The sequence below is a fragment of the Lissotriton helveticus genome, chromosome 7 (assembly GCF_964261635.1).
Source record: "Lissotriton helveticus chromosome 7, aLisHel1.1, whole genome shotgun sequence".
NCBI lineage: Eukaryota > Metazoa > Chordata > Amphibia > Caudata > Salamandridae > Lissotriton > Lissotriton helveticus.
The window spans coordinates 835,128,748-835,151,609 of NC_136068.1; the positions used below are offsets into that span (position 1 = coordinate 835,128,748).

The following is a 22,862-nucleotide window of genomic DNA, read 5'->3' on the forward strand; positions in this document are numbered from 1 at the left end:
GAGTTAAATAAAACCCATGTGAATGATGGTGACAAAACTTTTGATTTTGGTCAAGCTAATAACATGCAATATAGATGCATGATAAATCATTACGGACGCGCCTGGAGACTCAGGCCACAGCTTGGGAAAATCACCATCACCGTGAGGGAAACAGCCAACCCAGCAGGAGCCTTCTTGCCAGCCGTGAGGGGAACGGCTCTCAGGGCTTACGAAGGACCGGGAACTACATCCCCCAGAGTCCTCTGCACCGTCACGTGGCTGACGCGGCAGAGCGCGACTGGAGGCACGATTTAAGCAGTGCCAGAACCACGCACCGTGGGACGCGCCTGGAGACTCAGACCACAGCTTGGGGAAATCACCATCGCCATGAGGGAAACGGCCAGCGCAGCAGGAGCCTTCTTGCCAGCTGTGAGGGGAACGGCTCTCAGGGCTTACGAAGGACCGAGAACAACATCCCCCAGAGTCCTCTGCACCGTCGCGTGGCTGACGCGGCAGAGCGCGACTGGAGGCGCGATTTAAGCAGCGCCAGAACTACGCACCGCGGGACGCGCGTGGGCGATCGCCGGGCTAATCCCGGGCCGTCTGTGGCCGTCCGTGGCAGACCGAGGCAGAGCTGGGCCATAGACTTTGGTGCTGGATTCAGAGGTAACCTCTCTATTCCACTCCCTACAAACACAGTGAGACTCCACAATATACCTGGGTTTAGTTTAATTGTTGAGATAAGCTTAAATAATAGTATCTTTAAAGTGATGAGCGTGGAAGTTGCATATACTGTGTTATATATTTGACTTGTATTGTGGTTTCCCCTATTGTAGCTTGTAGCATGTCGAAACATAGTGTTCTACCTGTTTCTGGTACCTTGGATAACTACCTGGTCAAGGTGGTTAATAAAATAAATAGTGACAGACGACAGTCTTTAGGTTTAAGCTGCGACCCTTTGTAGGAAGGTAGATCCCTGACTATGGTTGCCCCCAACTTTTTGCCTGGTGTTTTGCTGGTTTTCTGACTTAGTTGACCTGGGGCCCTGCTATTCAGGACCCCAGGCCTACTGCTCTCTCTGTAAAATGGATTCCATGTACCTTAGGTACATATCTAATTGGATACTGAGTCACCTTATCAGTCCCTGTACAGTGTACCTTAGGTACCCAGGGCATAGGTGTACCCAGGGCCTACCAGGGGCTGCAGCATGTATTATGCCACCCCTGGCTGGCCATCCAAATCTGACACAACTGGCTGCTTGACAGCTGGGGCAAGGTGGTGTAATCACCCTTTGCTTTAGATATAGTATACCTATATCTAACCCTAAAAATGGACACACAGATCTCCTATCAGTCACTCCTATGGCAGGCCTTGACAATCCTGAAGGCAGAGTGCTTGGAATCGTGTGAGATAGTGCTCTGGCATGAGCTGAGCCTGTCTGCGGCTTTCGGGATCCATCCCTTAGCCGTTTCCATGATATCGCATACCATATACTCTTAAGTGCATTATAATCCTCGCGGTTATATGCCAACTCTGGTATCGCTTTATCAAAACATGTCGAGTAAGGTGTCATACGAATTGGAATACTAACCCCTCGCCAATTCTGGCGACGGGGTTAGCATTCCACCCTTCTAGAGGGACACGACATGTATGTAACCTGTAACCCAGGTTAAAGTTAGACAGAGCCTTAGCTCCACAAAATGGATGCTGCCACCGAGACACAAGTCTGCCCTCCTGCTGCTGGGAGTCCTCCCAGCCCAGGAGGCAAGGACAAAGGGTTTCCTGCCAGGGGCGGTGCCAGCACCGTCCCAGACAGGATTTTGTGTATCCTAGGTAGGCAGGGCTTTAGAGGAAGGTGACTGCAAGTGGCACCCCGGTGGTCACTGTGCATAGGCCGGCTGAAACCAGTTCCAGGGGCACTCCAGCCCCTGGCCTGGGGAAAGCCCGCCAAAGGAGAGGGGTGTAACCACCCCCCTCCTAGTCCCACCCATAGGGCAGGACTTAGTCGCGTGCCAGCCCCTTTTTGCAGGATAAAGGTAGGACCTGGCCCCCTTCCAAATGAGATCAATCTTTGAATCCTGAACCGACCTTCTTCAAGAAGAACTCAAGACTCTTCCCAAGATTTCTCCCTTGCGACTAAGGAGTAGTCACCCTGCAACAGCAGGCACCAACCAAGCTTCGCGGTTTGTTGCCAGTCTCTCCTACGGATCAAGACTGCTTCATCACGACGAGAACCGGCTTCCCTGGCACCTCTGACCTCAACCCACATCATCAGCCCAGCTGTGATCCGTGGGTGCGACGAGACCTCGAGGGACCGGCCATCTTCAGAACTGCACGACGCTTGTCCAGCACGACGCCTGAGTGACCCTCGACTGAGTGCCTTGGGGTAAGAGAAGCCCCGACCCTGAGCAGCTCCAGCACCGAAGTCCAGCCCCCCTGCATCCACGAGATCGGCGTGGGGCCCGTCTGCTTTTTGCTGCTCACCGCGTTGTCCAGGTCGCTTGCCCGTTGGCTAGTGGCCCCTTCACGACGCTCCACGACAACTAACACTGCTGGTCTGGTTGCTCCAGACTGGCCCTTGCTTCCCTTCTTCAGAGAAGCACCCTGGACCCTCCTGGTCCCCTCAAGACGCCATTTTAGGTCCACCGCGTGGGCCTTGCATTTGCCAAGACTTGTTGCCCAATCCTGGGTCCAGCGACGTCGACAGCAAGTACCTTCGTGGGACAGCTCGCACCTCCATCCTGGTCGCCGACAACGCCTCCTGGTCCGAGAGACTGCAGAGCCCAGCAGCGCCCACTCACCTGACTGCGGTGACTTCGCCCGGTGCCATCCTGGTGCCCACTCAAATCACTGGCTAGTGATTCAGAACTTGGTCCCCTCTGCTTTCAGGTTTTCTTCTTCCCTGATCCAGGCTTGGATCTCCTCGAACTTTTCTTCACTGGCCGCCTGCCAGCAACTTCTTCTTCAGGCTCCTGGTCCGTCAACGTGGGTTTCCGACGCAACTTGAACCCTATGCAGCCGCAGCCCCTGGGCTAGGTAAATCCAGCACTCCGGTGCCCCAGCATAGTCCAACACTCCAAGTGTTCGGATCCACTCCCGTTTTCGTCCCAGCTAGTCGGGTTCGCCCGAGAACAGTAACTTTGTGAGTTCTAGCTTCCATAGACTTTTTCCCGCCTTACGCGTGAGAGTTCCCACTCTGCACGTGGCGTCCCTAGGCCTCCTGCTCCTAACCTAAGTGTTCAGTATTGTAGGCCTAGCGTTTCTAAAGCCTCTGAGAATCGTTACTTACCTGCTAGTAATTCGCATTCCACTTTTGTAGTATATGGTTTTTCGTGCCCCTCGGGCATTTGTGTAAATTGTGCGACTTGAAGTATTTTTATAAGAGTTTTGTTGTGTGCTTAGCTCCCTGTCTCATAAAGAGCCAGGGTAGTCTTGTTATAAATAAATACACTGTTTATTATCATAACAACTTGTGTGGTGTCCTTTCACTTGGTGTTCAAGGGGTAATGTGATGGTAAAACAGCTGGCTTAACACGCCCTCTAGAGTTTAGCCTTAGACTGCTTGTATCCATGCTACTAGGATAGCTGGTCTATAAGGTTGACTTACAACCAATCATCAATAAGGGTTGTTTGGACTGATATATAGTGATCACTAGAATAGTGAACACTGCACATCAGGCCAACTTCTCACACCCTTTACCACCTACCACGTGTACTTCACCGGTTGTAGTGGGACTGGATGACTGCAGCAATCCCATTAATCCCGAGGTTTCTGATAGGGAAACATCTGAATATGTTGAGCTGGACGTTTCGTTAGATATAGCGGTACAGCTTCCCCCGACCCCTGCCCCGAGAGTGGTTAGAGCATGCCGAAAAACAGTCGAAACGTATGGGCACCCGCTCCATTAGGAAATAAGTGGTTACACCTATCAAAAATCTAGAAAAGGAGGATGATGTAGCAGTGGGACCTAGCACTGTAAAACTGGATGATGAACAGCTCAACCAGTTAGCTAGTCTCATTGACCTAAAGATTAAGGGTATTCTTAAACCTTTAGTAGCAAAACTTAACCGGATGTCTGCAGAGGTAAATAGACTAGGTGGACTCTTGAATAAGTACATGGACGCAGCAGGGGCTGCTACTATTTCCACTAAGGATAGCAGTACAAATTCAGTTACGCCTCCTGTGTGTGTTGCTAGTCTCACAGAGAATTCGGTTCCCTTAGCAACACCTCAAAGTTTGGCACCAAGTATCTCTATCGCGGAGCCAAAAGTTACTGGAGCCATGAGTGAGAAACAGGGTCCTCGGGGTCCAGCAGGGAGTATAAGTTCACAAACACAGCCCCATAAGAAGAGAGAGTTTCCACTAAATTTACCAGTTGAGGCTTGCCCCTACACGATAATTCTTGCAAATGTCCCGAAAATTAAGGTGGGTCAAAATGAACACTGGACCTCATTAAGAAATAAAACCCTTTATTATTTGTCAAACAAAACAGATCTGGGTAATTATTTGGAAAATAATATTAAGATGGTCAGAAAGGTCCCTTGGGTGGGAAAGACTAAAAAAAGCCTAAAGGGTGACTGTGTCGTCATCAGCTTTAGATCCCCCAGGCTGGTTGGCGACATATTGAGACAGGCAAGGTCAGCCAGAATTCAAAATGATTACGTGAATCTACTCCCATTGGGCTTCTTTTATCTACCACAACAGAATAGACAAATGAATAGTGATTTATATAAAGGGAGACTGCCATATGATTTTTTCGTCCCAGTTCTAAACAGATTTGATAATCTCCCAAATTTGGGTGAAAACGAGTGACTAGGGAGCCAAACTACTATTACCACCCCTGTCGCTGCAGTCAGTGCCCCCATCGCAGCGACAAAGGTTAGAGCTAAAGGTCCACGGGACACCGTGATAAAGCTGGTAACTTGGAATGTTACTGGCCTTAAAAATAAAATAGACGACCCAGCGTGGAGAGAGTTCATTAGCATGGGCGATATTATTGGCCTAGAGGAAACCTGGGATACAGGTAATATACGGAGTCTGGATGGGTGCTCTTGTTATTCCATCCCCGCAGTTCAATCTAACATGGGGAGGGCAAAGGGTGGCTTGGTCACCTTAATTTCGGCTAACATTCCTGGTACTCACACTCAACTAGACACTGGTTCACGTAATAGTTTGGCAGTACAAATCTGCTTGAGTGGGGTGGGAACTATTTTAATTGTTAATTTTTATAACTCCTTTGATAGAGTCACCGCGACTGATCACTTGGCCACATTAAATTTGTTCTTAGCAGATTATAGGGAGGTTAATAAAACTCATTGCTTCTTTATAATCATGGGAGACTTTAATATTCATGGATGTCCGGATGAGTGTCTGTCCTTAGACCAATTAGAACCTGTAGAACTAGGGGACACTCATTTCGAACATTCTGTACAGGGTGGTCTTCTTGAAACAATCCTGGCAGATAATGGTCTGATGCTCCCAACAATGTTGGACAAGGAGATACCAACTTTTAAGGGGAATGGTTGTCATTCTGTTATCGATTATATCTTCATTCGTTCAACATTAGGGGATAGGATACAGGGATATTTACCCGTGTGGTCACATTTCAGTGACCATAATCCAGTGATGTTCAGTGTTTCGGATCGGATCATGAAATCCATGATAGATCAAAATAGAACGACAAATCAGATATTCGTCCGACAGATCAGGCCCGTAGACTTAGATGGAGTAGAATCATACCTGGAGAATTCCATGCTAAATTAATATCTAAAGTAGGACTTGAGTTGGAAACATGTTTGAACTCTGAAGCAGGGAATGAGGAGGTTTTAGAGGCCTATTCAACAATCTGTACCCAGGTTTCTGCAGACCTTACACAAAAGGGGAAAGTTAAGGACCCTGCCGAGCTGGGGTGGTTTGATCATAACTGCTCGTCAGCTAACGAAAAACTAAAAGCCGCACTGAATTGTAAACCTGTGAATAGGGTTACTGTGGCCCTATTAAGAAAAAGTTATAAGAAACCCCTGGACACGAGAAGACGGAAGATCAGGGAGGCGGCCTGGGTAGAACTGACCTCCGTAGACGTGCTCAGGAACAGTGCTAAATTCTGGGCTGTCAAACAAACCTTTTTTCAGCGATTCCTGCAACGAAAAATTATATTGTGGTATTCAAGAACAGGCATGGTGTGCACATTTTAAGTCAGTCTATGAAGGGGAACATGTAGGAGTGGGTATTACACCCACCACTATTTCAGATCCCTATACTTTAACTGTCACAGAGTTAGAGGTGGCAGACGCAATCGGGAAGATGACTAGTAATAAGGCTCTGGGTCCCGACGGCGTTCCTGCCGACCTCTTTAAATCAGATGTCAAGACTTGGTCTAGAGTTTTAACCAATGTTTTTAATAGTGTCTGTTTGGCAGGTATACCGGACACTTGGTCCAAATCGGTCATCGTACCCATTTTTAAGAAGGGAAATAGGGGGGATCCTAGCTGTTATCGCCCTATCTCCCTCATTGATGCTGCAGTGAAGGTGTTAGGGCGAGTGGTCCTTAGTAAAGTAACATCTTGGCTGGAGGACACAGATACCCTTTCATGCCTACAATATGGCTTCAGGAAAGGTCGAGGCACTATAGATCAGTGCCTCAACCTTCAACTGTTAATAGGGAAATACACTATTGCTAAAAGGGGCACCCTGTACTTTGCATTTATGGACCTTTCCCCGGCCTTTGACCGAGTGAATAGGTCCAAACTCTGGGAATTGCTCCTCAAGTTAAGGGTTGATAAAAAATATTGTGTATTTTCTTGCTGACTTACACAGGGATCTTACGGCTACAGTTAGGTATGATCGTTTGGGTAACAGCACAGGCAAAATTGGGATCTTTAACGGAATTAGGCAGGGCTGTATTTTGGCCCCCTTACTTTTCACCCTTTACATTAACTACCTAGGTGCTGTTCTAACAGAGGCGTGCAAAGACATACCAAAGGCTGGCAACATTTCTATTCCGGCACTACTTTATGCCGATGACGCCGCCTTAATAGCACGCACAGCAGTGGGGTTGCAACGTCTTTTAAATGTATTTGCTTCTTTAATGAAGGCGCTGGATCTCAGTGTAAATTTTCCAAAATCTCATGTAATGATTGTGGGCAGTAAACCAAAAAAAATCAAGACTATGAACTGTGAAGGGAATGTTTTATCTAGGGTTACAAGATTTCCCTACCTGGGGGTGATCTTTGATGAGAACTCTACCTGGTTGCCCCAGTTGGCTGCCAAACGTAATGCCTTTGCTAGGTCTATTTTGGTTGTCTTGGATTTCGCCCGTAAACTGGGTGTGAAGCCTATAGAGGCAGTGTTGAAAACTTAAGAGGCCAAGTGCACATCAATAGCCATGTATGGAGCGGACCGGTGGGGGCTAAACAGTGTAAAGGCCTTGCAGGTGGAGGAGGACACATTTTTGAAATCTATGTTATGTGTCCCCCAGTCTACACCTGGATATATTGTTCACCAAGAGTGTGGGGTTGAATACTTGGAAGACCGCATAGCCTTACCACCGCTACTGAAATGGATCTCTATTTGGCTGAACCAGGATCTAGAACTGAATCATGAGATCCTGAGGGACTGATTAGCATTGGAGCATGGCCACTCTATCCCCTGGTTGAATTACATTAAAAAATTAGCAACTAGATTGGGCCGACCGGAACTGTTTAATTCCCCAAACAAGTTGCTGAAAGGGGACATAAAATGGGCCAAAGAGACATATAAACAATTGGCATATTTGGCAAGAGAAGAAAATGAACTATGTAAACCAACAGTAAGGGCTCATCAATTGTTAACCACTAGAGGCATAGAACCTTATTTGAGAATCGTCAATAATATGAATCATCTATTTTTATTGACCAAGTTCAGATTGAACAAATTCCACCTTCTCCTGACAGAACGACCAGGTTGGACTAAGGATTCGGAACTGGAGATTTGTTCTTGTGACGGTTTCTCTATCAAAGATACTATGCATTTTATCTTTTTTTGTAAGCATTTATGCCCTATCCGTAAAAAGTATATCATTCCCCTCATTAAAGATAAGGGTTTTAGACAAGTTAAACCTGCCCTTTTATATTTACAGCTGTTGTCAAATGTATGGGAGATTTTTAATATAGCAAATTTTGACAATAGCATTGAGATTGAGGAGGAAAATTAACTGGATACATTGTACATAGCTATGCATTTAGGACCCAGGAGTCAGCGTCCTCTTTCTTTTAAAGTGCTTTTTGTGCTGGTTTTACTGTTTTTATTAGTATTTATAATGTATGTTTTTTTTTTAAACATATGAAATTGTCATGAATCGATTATTAATCAATGTATTATATCCTTTTTAGGTTTCGCCTGGCGTTTACTGCGCAAGCTGTATCGCGAAGGCGAAAACCTTTGTAAACAAGTATGGGGCTTCGTTCCGCCTCTCCATAAATGGAAGCTAGCCATTGGAACAGAGATGCGTCACTCATTCCCCGAGCAGATTCGTGGGCGTTCCCACGATTTTTACTCATCCCGCCCATTTTCGTGTGTCATTGCGGCGGTGGGCGGATGTTATTTTTTTTCGTATCGGCATGTTTGTTTCATTTCAAACATGTGCTTTGCAGGGGTGGGCTGCGCGATTTCACTTTGCAAGAGTTGCTAGCAGGTAAGCGGCATATTTTACTATTTTTGTTATCCCGTTCCCGCCCCCCTCCCGCTGTCCGTCCAAACCCCCGCCCCCCTCCATCCCCCCCACCCCCACCCCCCTCCGCACTGCCATTTCCCGTGAGGCGACTGCGAGTGAATATGTGGCTGTATCTCAGCGGAAGCACGAAAGAGATGCCGAGGATTACGTTTATTAGCCACTGCATGTGTTTTCACAATAGCGTGCTGTTCTTGAAGTGGTAGTTTTCCTCAACGCAGTGGTGTAAACAAAAGTCCTGCGGGGTTCTCCAGGGGGCATCTTCTGGCTGTCTCAGATCCCAGAGCTGAGATCTTCGGACTGGGTTAGGAGCGAGCCGTCCCCCAGTTTGGTTACGTCACTACCTTAAGGGCTACAAATGATCTTCTGCGGTATAGCGCCCTGACACTGTTTTGGGCTTGTTCGCGCTTTTTAAAAACATAGTACATTAAACAAATCTATAAGCGCGGGGACAACACGCCTTAGGAAAGATTGAGGGCTTTCTTCGTGGCAGGTTTCTCTTTGAGTGGATTCCATTTTATGTGGGGCTTTTGGCAAAGCCCGGCGACGGGTCCATTTTGGGTATTCAAGATCTCGAGTGCTGGCCAGTGCGCTTCCTTAGCAGGTTTATGGATTGCCCTCTGTGATTTAAAATCTTAACTGGTGAATTTCCACTGCTTCGGAAACATGTACCCTGCTGACTACGTTTTCCACAGCTCTGGCGACATCCTCTTGGACGCTATATACCCAACAATAAATAAACGGTGGCCTGTTGTGACTGCCATGCGACATGACTTTTGTGCGTGCCTTCCCAGCCATCAAATCTCAAAAGCTTCGGCCAGATTTCACGTTCTGCAAAGAGTTTTGTATAACTGAAATCAAGCACCCAGGATTAGCGCATTGAAGTAATCCCCGCGCTCGAGACAGCCCCACCCCCTCGCCGTCAGAGGGGATATAAATCTGGGTGCTTACAAAGGCCTCCTGTGGCGCTCTGGGATGTGTATGCAAGGAGGCATGTTCGTATAGCTATGCATGAAAATAACGAATCTCGGCCATGTTGCGTTTCCCGCCACCTAACTAGACTCGTATGGGACTTATTGACTAGTGTTTGTCGGGGCAGACTGGCCGCTTACTGGGGTGAATGAGTGAGTTGGGTTGTAGTGTCACTGGTTACAGAACTATGAAATTACATGCACTATTATTGCAAGTGCGGTGTTAAAATATATATATATATTTATATTCTGAAACGTACATTCGTGCAAGGAAGATGGTGAAAGACATTGCCACTTTGATCAGGCCCATAGAATTTAGTTCTTCAATAAAGTGCAGTGAGCTTTTGTATGATATATCTGGTGCTCTACTGCAGGCACGATGTGCTCTTGTTGGACCAAAGGCCTGTTTTGTCAAACATGAGCAATTTGTATTATAATCGGATTAAGTTCGTAGATTTGTCAAAAGTACGGAGTCTGGTGATACTCCACTCCATTAAACACACATGCATCCGGAGTCTAGTTAACATCCATTTTGCACATCTGCTAATTTGTGTGGTGCTGCCTAACCCCTACTTAATGATGTTAGAACCCAGATATCAGCAAACAGTTGTTTATTGAAGGGTTACTAGTCAGATGCAAGTTGGCCTCATTTCTGATGAGAATACTATGAATTTTGTAGAGGACTTCTGCAGAACGAGGTTTCATTAATATTTAGAGTTGGCAATGCACTCGCCTCAGTCATTTGTTAATCTTCTGACCTTGTGTCTCATCTAGCAGACTGGTTGGACCGTATTTCTTCAGACTGTTTGCGAGAGATTAAGCTATTGGCATTGTAAATGGCAATGCCATTTATTTATCTGTTTTTAAAACCAACACAAATAAAAAATGTGTCATTTACAATGCCAATAGCTGTAACTTTTACAAAGGCAAAACCGTTGCATTGTAAATGCTTGTTAACTTAATGTCTTGACTCTGATGAATTTTGTAGTATACTTTTATGGTTTTTGTTATGAACCGAATAAAGTATTTTTGACTGACTGATAAATCATTAAGGGAACATTCTCACATTCATCACAACACATGGCATTTTTTAGAAACAACTATTTATAATATGTTAAAGTAAACTTGTTTACTTCTTTATAGCCCCTCTTGCTTAGCAGGTTTAAATTCAAGAAGCATGAAATTAAATGTTAACTGTTCCAAAGACACCCAAATTCACAGCAGAATACATTCAGAAATACTGGATATTTTGTAACTCACCTGCAATTATATCATCAAGTGTGTCAGTAAGAGTCTGTGCTGGCTTTGCAACCATTAATCCATCTGTAACTTCAGTCAGCAGATCCTGATCATGTGCATCAAAACCTTCTTGTTCAACCATCTGCTGTGTACTTAATATTTTATGAAGCTCAAGGCAGCTTGACTGTTTGCACTCTAAATTACTGGATACATTTAAAAGTGAAGGAGAGAAAGACTGAATTGAGCTAAATCCCATTTGTGCATCTGCTGGTTGCGGATGAGGCGGCTGTTGATCTTTAGACAGTTCATCCACAAGAAGAGCATTTGAGAAATTTCCCTCATGTGAACAGTGCTCTGTTTCGAACTGCGGAGAAACATCTTTGTGTGGACATTGCTGCATATTAAGCAGCACCTCTTTCTGACCATTAGTCTCCAAATATTCTTTGGTAAATTGCTGCTGAGTTTTCATCTGCAATTGTCTTTCCACTTTCTGAAGTTCCTTCAATATTTTCTTTTTCTTCTGCACCTGTTCTTCTCTATTCTTTTTCAATTCTTCAATTTTATCTTTATTTAAAGGTTCCCCTTGGATTAATTCCAAAGATTTCAGTTGTGCTTTTTCAATAGCGCTAATTCTCTGACCCAGTTCATTCAATTTCCCTTCAGTCTCCTCTACTATACATTCCAGCGGTTGATATGTGCTGAACGGAGTTAACAAGTCCTGATCCGCAACCTGAAGAGAGTCAGGCACCACCTGCTTGCATGCACCTAAGTACAAAAACAAGTATTTCAAATTGACACCAAAATCATCTACCAATAACGTGACACCCAACGCATAAAAACAGGCTACAATCAACAAACTCATAGCACATAAAGGATGCATAAAGCTGTCCTTACAAACTGAGATCAACTAGTCACATTTCTGAGAGAAATAAAACACAAGAATGAGTTAATAAACTAAATGCTAATTATAATTGTTATTTTCTTCTAACAAAAAAGATCACTTTGGGTCTCTACACCTGAAAGCACTTTGGAATACTACCCTAATAGATAGGAAAAAAAGCAGTGGCAAAGCCAATAGCTTTCACCTATGAGAAAACTACTGGCTTTGTTAATTTTTTTATATATGCTGCCCAGCCATGCGAGATGCTGTGCAACATGGCTTGAAGAAAAAAATTAAAAGCACTATGAAACCGACAGCATTGACCATGTCACAGCACTTTTCTACTTTAAGCCATGTTGCACAGCAGCCCATACTGCTGTGCAACATGAAAAAAACATGAAAACAAAATACCACGGGTGTTTGGGGGAGGGTTAAGCAACACACGGGAGGAGGGCGGGAAGCATATTGGTGAGAGAGAAGGGAGGTTGAAACAGGGGGATCGGTTAAAAACAATGGAAAGCAGCAGGAGGGCAAGGGGTTTAGCAACAATGGAAATGGGTAGGTTAGAAACAGAGGAGAGCAGGTGGGTGGGGTGGAGACAAAACAGTGGGGGTTAAAAACAAGGGCAGGTATGAAGGAGAGGTACTTTAGACACATGCACTCTCAAAGAGTGCATGTGGAAAATTACCTGTGGCCGGTGGAAGGACACTGGCCACAGGAAGCAGTACTTGGTCCATGCTCCATGGCATGCACAAGGACTCCAAAGCCAGGGGACGCTGACCAACAGGAGGCAAAGAAACGAAAGAGACGTGGGAACTAACCAATTGTAAGTAATAGATAGCCTGTTGAGATTTATTTTTTGTATTACATGAGACTCTGCGAGCACAGTGCAAGTGCTGCGCGGACCAAGTTTAATGATTTGGACCAGATGTGCAAAGAACAAGTTACTTACCTTTGGTAAAGTTCTTTCTGGTGGATACTATATCCAACTGCATATCCCTCACCTTGCAATTTTCCCCAGGTGATGGGCAGGATATAGAAAACCTCTTCCATAGCAATGCTCCCAAACATCACAGGGTGTCATCAAGCAACTTCATGCTTAGAGTATCCACCTGACAGTAGTAGCCCTGAAGTGATGTTCTTATGATGGATACTTCTAACCGGAGATTCCTCTTTTTAGGTTCTCTGGAGTGAACTCAGACCAAAAAGGCTTGCAGGGCTTTGCGTGCGAAATGTCCTTCCAACTGAACCAGGTGTCCAGGCAAGAGTGCTCCATGAATGCATGCACCGACGCCTGCGTCGCAGCCCGGTAACGATCAAGGACAAACACTCCAAGCACCAACGCAGTTGTAGCAGCATTAACTTTAGTGGAATGAACTTTTAGATCTTCTGAAGGCTGCCACTTGGCAATGTGTAGCAGATTTTAATGCAAAGGTCCATCTACTTCAACAAAGTCCTCTTCTGCCCAGTCTTCCCTTTCTTCACTCCAGAGAACCTGACAAAAAATTGATTGTCCATGCGGTAGTCCCTGGTATGATCAATGTAGAAGCTTAAAGCCCTTTTGGGGTTCAAACGATGGAGCCTCTCCTCTTTCAAGGGGTTAGTGGGAGCAAATAACATTGGCAAAGGGATGGATTGCCTTATATGAAAAAGAATTTTGGAAAGAAAGCCGCCAGAGTCCTCAGCACCAACATGAATAAAGGTGGTGTGGGCGGTTGCCATGGAAGTTCACTCACACGATGAGCTGACAATCACAATTAGGAAGATGGCCTTTAAGGTTCGAAAATGTAATACGCTGCTATGCACAGGTTCAAAGGGCCTTTACTTGAACAATATCAAGACCAAATAAAGATCCCACTGAGGTATCAAAAAAATGTTGGGAAGAAATGTGATCAAAGCTTTAATAAATCTCAACACAACAGTAGATTTAAACAAGGATAGCTGGTAAGGTAAACTTAGAAAGGCCAAAAGGCCTGGCAAATAACCTTTAATAATTCCCCACTGTAAGGCCTTACTAATCCAAAGATGAAAACCAAATAGAACAACCCTGAGATTTGCATGCAAGGGTCATTCCTACGAATCCTACAACTGGTGTAGGAAACTATTTTTTGATGTCCCCCCACTTTTTGCCCTCTTTTACTAGATGCTGGTTTTGAACTCTGACAGGTCAAGGAAGCCTGCGAACCTCCTTGCCAGTGCTCTTTCCTTAAAACAAGGTGTTGTCTAATTGTAACACAACTGGCTAAAGACTTTAGCACCCCACTAGGTCCCTAGTAAATGGTACCCTCGGGACCTACGGCATGGGTACTAAAGAGGGTCCCTAAGGGCAGCAGCATATCTAATGGCACCCTAAGGTAACCACACACAAATTCCACATGGATTGCCATTGCAGGTTGGGCAACATGGTGCAAACCACAAGTGAAAACATGACATGGCGCACTCCTATGTGTCATGCTAAAGTTACTGCATCTAATCTATGTAAGTCACCCCTACAGCAGGCCATTGAGCCCTAGGGCAGGGTGCATTATATTTTATGTGAGGACATATCTGCATGAGCAGATATGCCCCTGTGATACATAATGGCTTCACTGACACACATGGCGTTAAACACCTCGTATTAATAAACCCACACTGTATCCAGTGATGCATTTATTAATACATGCTCCCAGAGGTTACCATAGAGGTACCCCTGAACCCTACTAGTCCTCACACAGGAGTTTCTGAAGGCCCCCAACCCTCAGGAGGTGAGATGCGCTCTGAGGTCAGAAACAATGCCTGCTCTGGCAGGATGACTAGTAAATTAGCATGTCAAGGCAGTGAGCTTCAAAGAGCATAACACCTTGATATGTGTGCCTGGCTTCTCCCACGCCTGGAGGATGCCACCCCCTTCCATGAGGCCCATTTGGCACAAGGACAGGTGGGAAAATAGCTATGCAGGGAGGCATGATACACTACCAGGCTGAACACACCTCTAGGGTGGGCAGCCTGAAGTGAACACGAAAAAAGGATTCCACCATCATGAGAGGTGAAATTAGGAACTCTGGAACAGGGTGGTGCTCACTCCCTACAGGAAGTGGTCATCTAGGTGGGTAGTGACCCCAGGGGTAAGAAGCCAATTGGCTACTACCCTTCACTCCCCTTAAGCCACCATACAAGCCACCATAACGGCCCCTAATTTGAGTGTTTAGGAAGCCCCCTGACACCAGGAAATCAGATTAAACTACTGAGAAAAGAGGAAGAAAGAAGAAGGACCAAAGAGCAAGAACTGAAGATCCGCACCAAAAACTGCAGCAAAACTCTGCCAGGTGGCTTGCCCTTCGCCTATCGATGGGAAAGACTTCACCAAAAGCTAGATATCCTCCCCAAACCCTGGCGGACTGTCCATCACCTCAACAACCGGGAAAGAGCTCCCTTGGAGTAAGGGAGCTGCTCTCCTATGCCGGCAGCCACACTAAAGCATCTGCAAGACCACAGTGTTGCAAGTCATCCGGCTCACCGAAGGAGCAGTGCGACAGGAGAAAGATCTTCATGCTCCAGGAGGTCAGATATGTCTTGTTGCCATCTTTGTAGCTGGCAGGACCCCGCCCAATACACCTTCCGCCCTAGCAAACATCTACCCTGGGGACCAGACCTGTTGCACCAACCAAGGATTATTGCTGATCCAGTCCGGACTGCAACAGCACAAAGCACAACCTACCATCAAGGGACGCCAGGATCCAACAGGCAGCCCGAGAGGGGCCCTGATGCCCTGTACCCCCTTCAACAAGTCAACAAGACACAGTTATCCTCTGACTGATAGCGACCCAGCCCCTTAAAGCACCCCAGCACCTGCGCTCCATAGCCCAAGTTCGAGGGAGGCAACGATGCAAACGTAGTCCTGAGACCCTCAGGAGCTAAGCCCACCCTTTGGTTTGGCCAGACTGGCCACCTGCAGCCTCTTTCGGCAGGAATCGAGAACCACGAGAGTCTCTAGCCAGAAAAAGCACCACTGCACACAATACCCCAGCAAGAGTTTGAGTGGACTGACTGTGCTCCTTCTAGCCCAAGACCCTCAAGACCTGAGCCCCCTGCGTTCAAATGGACTGGCCGCCCCAGTCCCTAATTGCAGCCTCTTTTCAACAGGACAGTTTCCCATTGGCTTTCACGGGGCATCTGACGCCGAAAACCATCTCTGCACCCGGACAGCCCAGAGCAGACAGAGTTCACCTGTTGGTGCCACTTTGGGCCTTGTTTTTACTTACCTTACGTCCAGAAGAACAGTCCTGTAAGTCGTCTCAAAGTACTTCCTAGATTACGACAATCTTGCTGTCTAAATTCATATAAATTCATATAAAAGTCTATGTTTTTCTATATTGATGTCGGATTTCTTTATTGAGTATGTCTCTCTCTTAGTGACTCTGTGTGCCATAAATGCTTAATATTATCTCTTGATAAGCTTACATTACACGCCCACACCACCACTAAAGAGATCATTTCGGATTATTATTTTAGCCCCTGTAAAGCAGAAAGGGTCACCTGGACTCACTGAACAGTGTGCCTCATTTTGGTACATTCAAGTTCTTAAAGCTGGTCACAAATTTGTTCCAGTGTTCAGCATAAACAGAGGCCGTTGAACGCACCTGGTGACAAGGACTACATCCATCACTACAGGAAGCAAACCAATAAAGCTAATTGCCACTGCTCAATCTCCAAGTTCGGAGATGTAGATTGCATACATTCAGATGGAGCACAGTGAGACTGCAGGTCCTTGAGAAGTGGCTGGCTGATTTGAGGAAAGATGCTTAGACCCAGACGATCCAGGTACCATGGTCTTCTTGCCCAATCTGGAGCCATTACGATGACATGGGCCAGGCTGTTCATGATCTTTTTCAGAATTGGAGGCAGGTACGGGAAGGAATACAGAGGCCTCATGTTCCATTCCAGCCGGAATTTATCAGCCAACGCGTACTCTTGCAGAAAAAGCAAAGCATAAAATGATCAACACTACATGTTCTCAGCAGTGGAAAAACATCTTTCCAGGGTTCTCCCTATTGTTGGAAGATGCCCTGTTCCACCTTTGGGTGTCAATGCCACTCGTGATCTGCCAGACGACACATACTTTATTAGTACATGCTGGCATTCAGTGTCTCTGCTAGGCGGTTCGTGATAAGAAAAACATCCTGGCCCTCCACCCACCTCCAGGTGCACATGAGGCCAAGAAGCCTCACAACTGCTCACACTATGGTCAGGGGGAACTTGTAATGGCACTGTCGTTGACAGGGGTTCCTGTGGTGCGAGACAGAGCACCTCATGAGGAGAACAGTCAAGAGGAGGTCATTTTTTGATGAACATTTAGTGCAGAAGTAAAAACAAGATCCAGCATCCGCTACAGTGAGTTTTTGTGTAAGGTCAAGAGATCGAGCGGGCCTGTTGGTAAGAGCAGTTAGGCAACAAATGCGGTGCCCGAACAGTACACATCCAAACCAGATGGTGGGGGAAAAAAAACTAAGCAAAACTGGATCAGGTGCCCGAGCATTGCCAACTAATGGAGAAGTTACTATTAGCTTGTGACTGAAAAGACTTAACTGAAGAAAAACAAGTTTAAAAATTCAAAGCCTTGTGTATCTACAGCCACACATGCTGCAACCAATATGATCTGTCACAAAACTGAAAATACGTTCTCCTGATATCTAAAGAGTTTGAGTGAAGAGCTTAAAGCGAGGCTTTGGGAAGTTGTTGACAAAACAAAATCAAAATGGGTTCGCTCTCTGGTCCCGGATCAGCTTACCAGTAACCGGAAAAAATACTTAAAACAGGCTTACTATCTTGTGGGCTACTGGCAACTCAAGATACCTTTAATGACTTTCTTGTATGAAGCCCAGCCTACTAAATTCAACGTTTTTGCTTGGTTAAATTAATATATTTGAACAAAAACTGCAAAGTGGGAGGAGGAGCTACGCTACGAATCAAGATGGCCGCGTAAGCTCCCGGCTCCGCCGACCTCCGCCAGCAGCTCGATTATCCTGTCTTCAATCCTGACCTTACACCTGATCTCCTTGTTTATGAAGGTCTACTGCTTCTAAAGGTGCAATCCCGAGATTTCTGCCTCATCGGCCAACGAAGATACGCCGTGTTTCCATTCTCGGCCTAACAACGTGTGGAAGCCGGGGCCTCCATTTCTGGACTACCCGGGTCAGAGTTGAACAACATCGGCCGTGAGACCTGGACTGAGCACGGTCTCCCGAACAGTGCCTGAATTGTTGTCTTTTTGTGACGATCCTTTGAACGATCTACACCGGGGACACGCCAGCGTGCCACGCCGGCTGCTGTGGTGGGGGTCCGGTGCCTGGAGACCTTGCTGCCGTCCCAGGGTCGACGGGCTGGGGCCCTCTCTGACGGCGAAGGTGTGTTCTGTAAGACGAGGAGCGCCCATTATTTGATATCAGATTTGCGTGGCCTGCGACTCCGGAGCAGCCGGCCTCCGGGGTTCAAGTCCGGCTCTGTCGCCTATTGAGAGGGGATGGAGCGGACGGAAGGCACGCCATCGCTGCAGGCCGTTGTGGCCGCCATTGGGGCGCTCCATTCGCACACAGTCGCTGTGTTTCGGACACTGATGGTTAAAGTGGACGGTATCCTGGAACCTGAGGACGACACCTCGTTTAGTTTCCAGCTAGAGATGGTACCAGCGGTGCATTGCACATCAGAGGTCGAGGTCCCCGTGCATAACCCGGAATTCATGAACCTTGACGGTCCCCTATTACCGACAAGCAAGCCCGTGCTTCTCGCTAGCGTCTCTTGCCTGACCCTGCTGCCGCCCATCACATCTATAGACGGTCTTCCATGTGGCTACGAGTTCCTTGGTGATGGTTTCGGATACTCGCTGTACTTGGACACCTTTCCTCGTTCCAGCCGTGAACTTTTATCCTGTATTCGATCCTCCTGTGCTGACAAGAACTTTTATGGACGCTTTGCCTTTACCATCAAAATGGCGGCTCGAGTGGTAAAGACTCTTCTGACGGACCGTACTGGCCAGGGCTGAACTTTATCGCTGGGGTCCGATACAATAGCTTTTGGCAATGCCGGGGTTGTGCCTATATTGTGACGGGAACTGGGTGGTTGTTGTTTATCCTCCCCTGACTGGTTTGTATAATTGCTACATATTGATTTGACCATGTCTCGGGGTGGTCGCTGTTGGCGGGGGGTATGGGAGACCGGGAGTGTGTTTGCTTTCTCCTCCTCCGCTTTCTCTTTTCCCTTCCTTTAGGGTAGTTCTTGGGCGACAGGCACGCTGCTAGTGGGGTTAGGCCGTAGCCATTGCAGGGGTGCAGGGTGGGGGGTTAGGGGTGGGGTTTTTTATTTTGCCTTTCTTTTGTTCTATGGCCCCTTTTGTCTTTTCTCTTTCCTTCTACGAGAGATGGGCTGTTTATTTTTCACGAATCCTTTATGGTCTGGGTGTCTTCGCTGGCTTAATTATCCCATAATATTGTGGACGGGGTCGCGCGGGTGGGATTGCTTTTGATTGGTTAATAGATTGCTTATTTCCTTTTTCCGTTATGTGTACCCGTGATGGGCCTTTTACTTCTTACAGTGATTATTGTTTGTATATTTCCCCGCCTGGCCCTGTTCTGTATTTCACTGCGAAACACCTGATATCTGTATTGCCTAATCTTGTCTTACTGTTAAAATAAAAAAATATATAAGAAAAAAAAACTGCAAAGTGCATTTTCAGTACTCATAAGCGGATGTTTGGAGTCAAATAGCTGAATTTTTAAAATATTTGTTTCAACCGGATATTTGAGTGATAAATGATGTGACATTTGTGAGACTTTTTACTATTTTAATGATTAAATTGAGCATCTATGGCGGTTATGCATTACCTATACTGAGAGATTCCAAAATAATAAAACATTTTTTATATTACTGCTGGCAACTATGCCTGAAGCACGGAGGTGACCACTGCTGGTAAATATGCACGGGTTGACCACTAATTTAATCTTGTTGAATGTTGTCACTTTTACAACACTAATAATATTATTACCTCAGAGTGATTTTCAATGAACACAAGTAGATATTATTCAGAAAAGGTCATAGACCCCTGAACTAGAACTGGTAGAGTGTGCTGCATTAAAGGAGGCGTCCAGCTACATGCCATATTTTTCTCAATTCTCTTTTTAAAAAAAGGCTTCTGAAAAAGTTTGTCTGTCACTATTTATTGACTTTTTAAATTAAAATGTGCTGCTTTGCTGAGTAAAAAATGGCTTACTGAGAGAAAAGTACCGTATACATTTATATTATGTGAAGTGTTTGTGTTGAGGCAATTCAGTGATTACGATTATCGATATAGAGATACTGAAGGAGAAATGATTTTGCTTTCCCCTTTACACTGGATGGATATTTAAAGCTGTCATGAAGTAAATCTTACCAGTAGAAGACTTAAAATGTTACACTTTGATGGTTTTAAGCAACTTTCTCCCCTAATTGCACAAGTTACTACTTGTGTAACGATATATCTGTAAGAGACATTAGTTAGTGATATATTCCTTACCTTAGAATATCCCCAGGCGTCAGACTGGATCCGGAAAATTTTGCGTAGCAATACCCCTGAGCGCCGGCAGGCGTCGTCCGCGGCTCCGCGGCCGTCGTCGGCGTCGTTAGCGCCGGAATGACGTCGGAGTACTTAGACGCCGCCCATGCGCACTGATGTCAGTTCTGATACACAGCTTTTCCGCGCCAGATACGCAGAGCCATGATAGAACCAACACTGGTGCCATGAAACTAGGGCCCTAAAAGGGGATGACCTTAACCCTAGATATCGGTTCGCAGAACGGGGAGGATGGGTGGGTCGGTAAGGAATCTATCACGAACGAATGTCTCTTACAGATATATCATTACACAAGTAGTAACTTGTGCATCTGAAAGAGACACGTTAGTGATAGATTCCTTACCTTAGAATAGATACCCCAGCAATACCAACCCCCGTGGTGGGTCTGCGAACCAATAATCACACCAGAAAGTCCTGGAGGCCAAAGAAGCCATCCCTCCGGACTTGGCTGTCCAGGCAGTAGTGTCTTGTAAACGTGAGCAGCGAGGCCCACGTAGCTGCCTGGCAAATGTCCTGCAAGGGCACTCCTCGGCCCACGGCAGTGGTAGTCGCCGTGGCCCGAGTGGAATGAGCCCGCAATCCAACAGGGGGCTCCTTCTTAGCCAAGGAGTAACACGCTTGGATACACAAGATGATCCACCGAGAGATGGTCCGCTTGTGCACCGCCTTTCCCTTCTTAGCGCCCACGTAACCAACAAAGAGTTGGTCATCCACCCGGAACTGGCGTGTGCGATCCAGATAGTAAGAGAGCGCATGTTTTGGGGCAACGGTGGAGCCTCTCTTCCTCTTTCAAGGGATGTGGAGACGGAAAGAAGGTGGGTAATGTAATCGACTGCCCGATGTGGAAGGCTGTGACAACCTTGGGCAGGAAAGAAGGTCTTGTCCGCAACACAACCTTGTCCAGATGAACAGAGAGGAAAGGAGGTGTGGAAGAAAGCCTGGAGCTCGCTCACTCTCCTGGCAGAGGTGATGGCAACCAGGAAAGCAGTCTTCAGAGTAAGAAGACGGAGAGGACAGTTATGGAGCGGCTCAAAGAGAGCACACATTAGGTAAGTAAGTACAAGGTTCAAGCCCCACTGGGGCATCACGAAAGGAACAGGAGGGAACATGTGTGTGATGCCCTTCAAAAACCTATTTACAATTGGGGACTTGAACAAGGAAGGCTGATCAGGTAGCCTTAAGAAGGCGGAAAGGGCAGAAAGGTACCCCTTGATAGTGCCCAGAGCAGAGCCCTGCTGGGCAATAGAAAGAAGGAAGAGGAGAACCTCAGAAAGTGGTGCAGAGTGGATCCACAGCCTTTGCTGTGCACCATGTCACAAATCTGTTCCACCTGCAGGCGTATACAGACTTTGTTGAGGGACGCCTGGCTGCCAAAATGACATTACACTTCAGGAGGCAAGTCAAATGGCCTCAACTGCCTTCCGGTGACCAGGAGGCTGCTTTCTCCTCATCTGCTGCCCTGCTCGCTCTCTGACCCTTACAAGAGGCATGTGAACACGCATAGAAGCCCCGGGTCACTCTCTGCAGCCATGAGTTTCTCGAGCGCAACCCTGCCGGTTCGTGGAAATAGAAATCTCCAAAGGCCGTAAGGAGCGGCGCCCAGCGGCGCCGCTCCGACGCCAGAGCCGGACCGAAGGGAGAATTGGGGACGGCATCCATAGTGGGCGCCGGGGGCGACACCCGCAGGACCGGCGCCGGTGAGGTCGTGAGGTCGACCGGCGACGACCCAGATCCGGAAGTGGATCCAGTGATGCCTGCGGCGCCGGGGCCGAAGCACCCGACTGCGTCGGAGCCGAAGCACCCGACCCGCTAGGCCCTCCAGCCGGGGCCGTTGGGCCCGGAGGCGCCACGGAACCTGGCTGAGAAGGGAGGGACCTCATGGCCATGAGGTACCGCTCGACCTCCTCTGGCGTCGCATCATGCCCAGGGACCCGAAGGTGTGGGGCAGGTGGCTGTAGGAAGGTGGATATCTGACTATGGTTGCCCCCAACTTTTTGCCTAGTGTTTTGCTGGTTTCTGACTTAGTTGGCCTGGGATCCTGCTATTCAGGACCCCAGGCTTCCTGCTCTCTCGGTTAAAATGGATTCCATGTACCTTAGGTACATATCTAATTGGATACTGGGTCACCTTATCAGTCCCTGTACAGTGTACCTTAGGTACCCAGGGCATAGGTGCACCCAGGGCCTACCAGGGGCTGAAGCATGTATTATGCCACCCCTGGCTGGCCATCTAAATCTGACACAACTGGCTGCATGACAGCTGGGGCAAGGTGGTGTAAGCACCCTTTGCTGTAGATATAGTATTCCTATATCTAACCCTAAAATGGACACATATATTCCTATCAGTCACTCCTATGGAAGGCATTATCAATCCTGAAGGCAGAGTGCTTGGAATTATGTGCGATGGTGCTCTGGCATGAGCTGAGCCCATTTGCAGCTTGCGGAACCAAGTCCTAATAGCTGTTCCATGATAGCTGTTCCATGATAACGCTATACCATATACTC

General features: G+C 46.9%; 1 protein-coding gene across 1 annotated transcript in view; it reads right to left on the minus strand.

The window, feature by feature from the left end:
- Nucleotides 1-22,862, minus strand: part of ANKHD1 (ankyrin repeat and KH domain containing 1) — a 1,380,661-nt gene that overhangs the window by 838,012 nt on the left and 519,787 nt on the right. Inside the window, exon 15 of the mRNA XM_078653327.1 lies at nucleotides 10,919-11,662. Coding sequence (XP_078509453.1) covers nucleotides 10,919-11,662 — 744 coding nt within the window. The remainder of the gene's footprint in view (nucleotides 1-10,918; nucleotides 11,663-22,862) is intronic.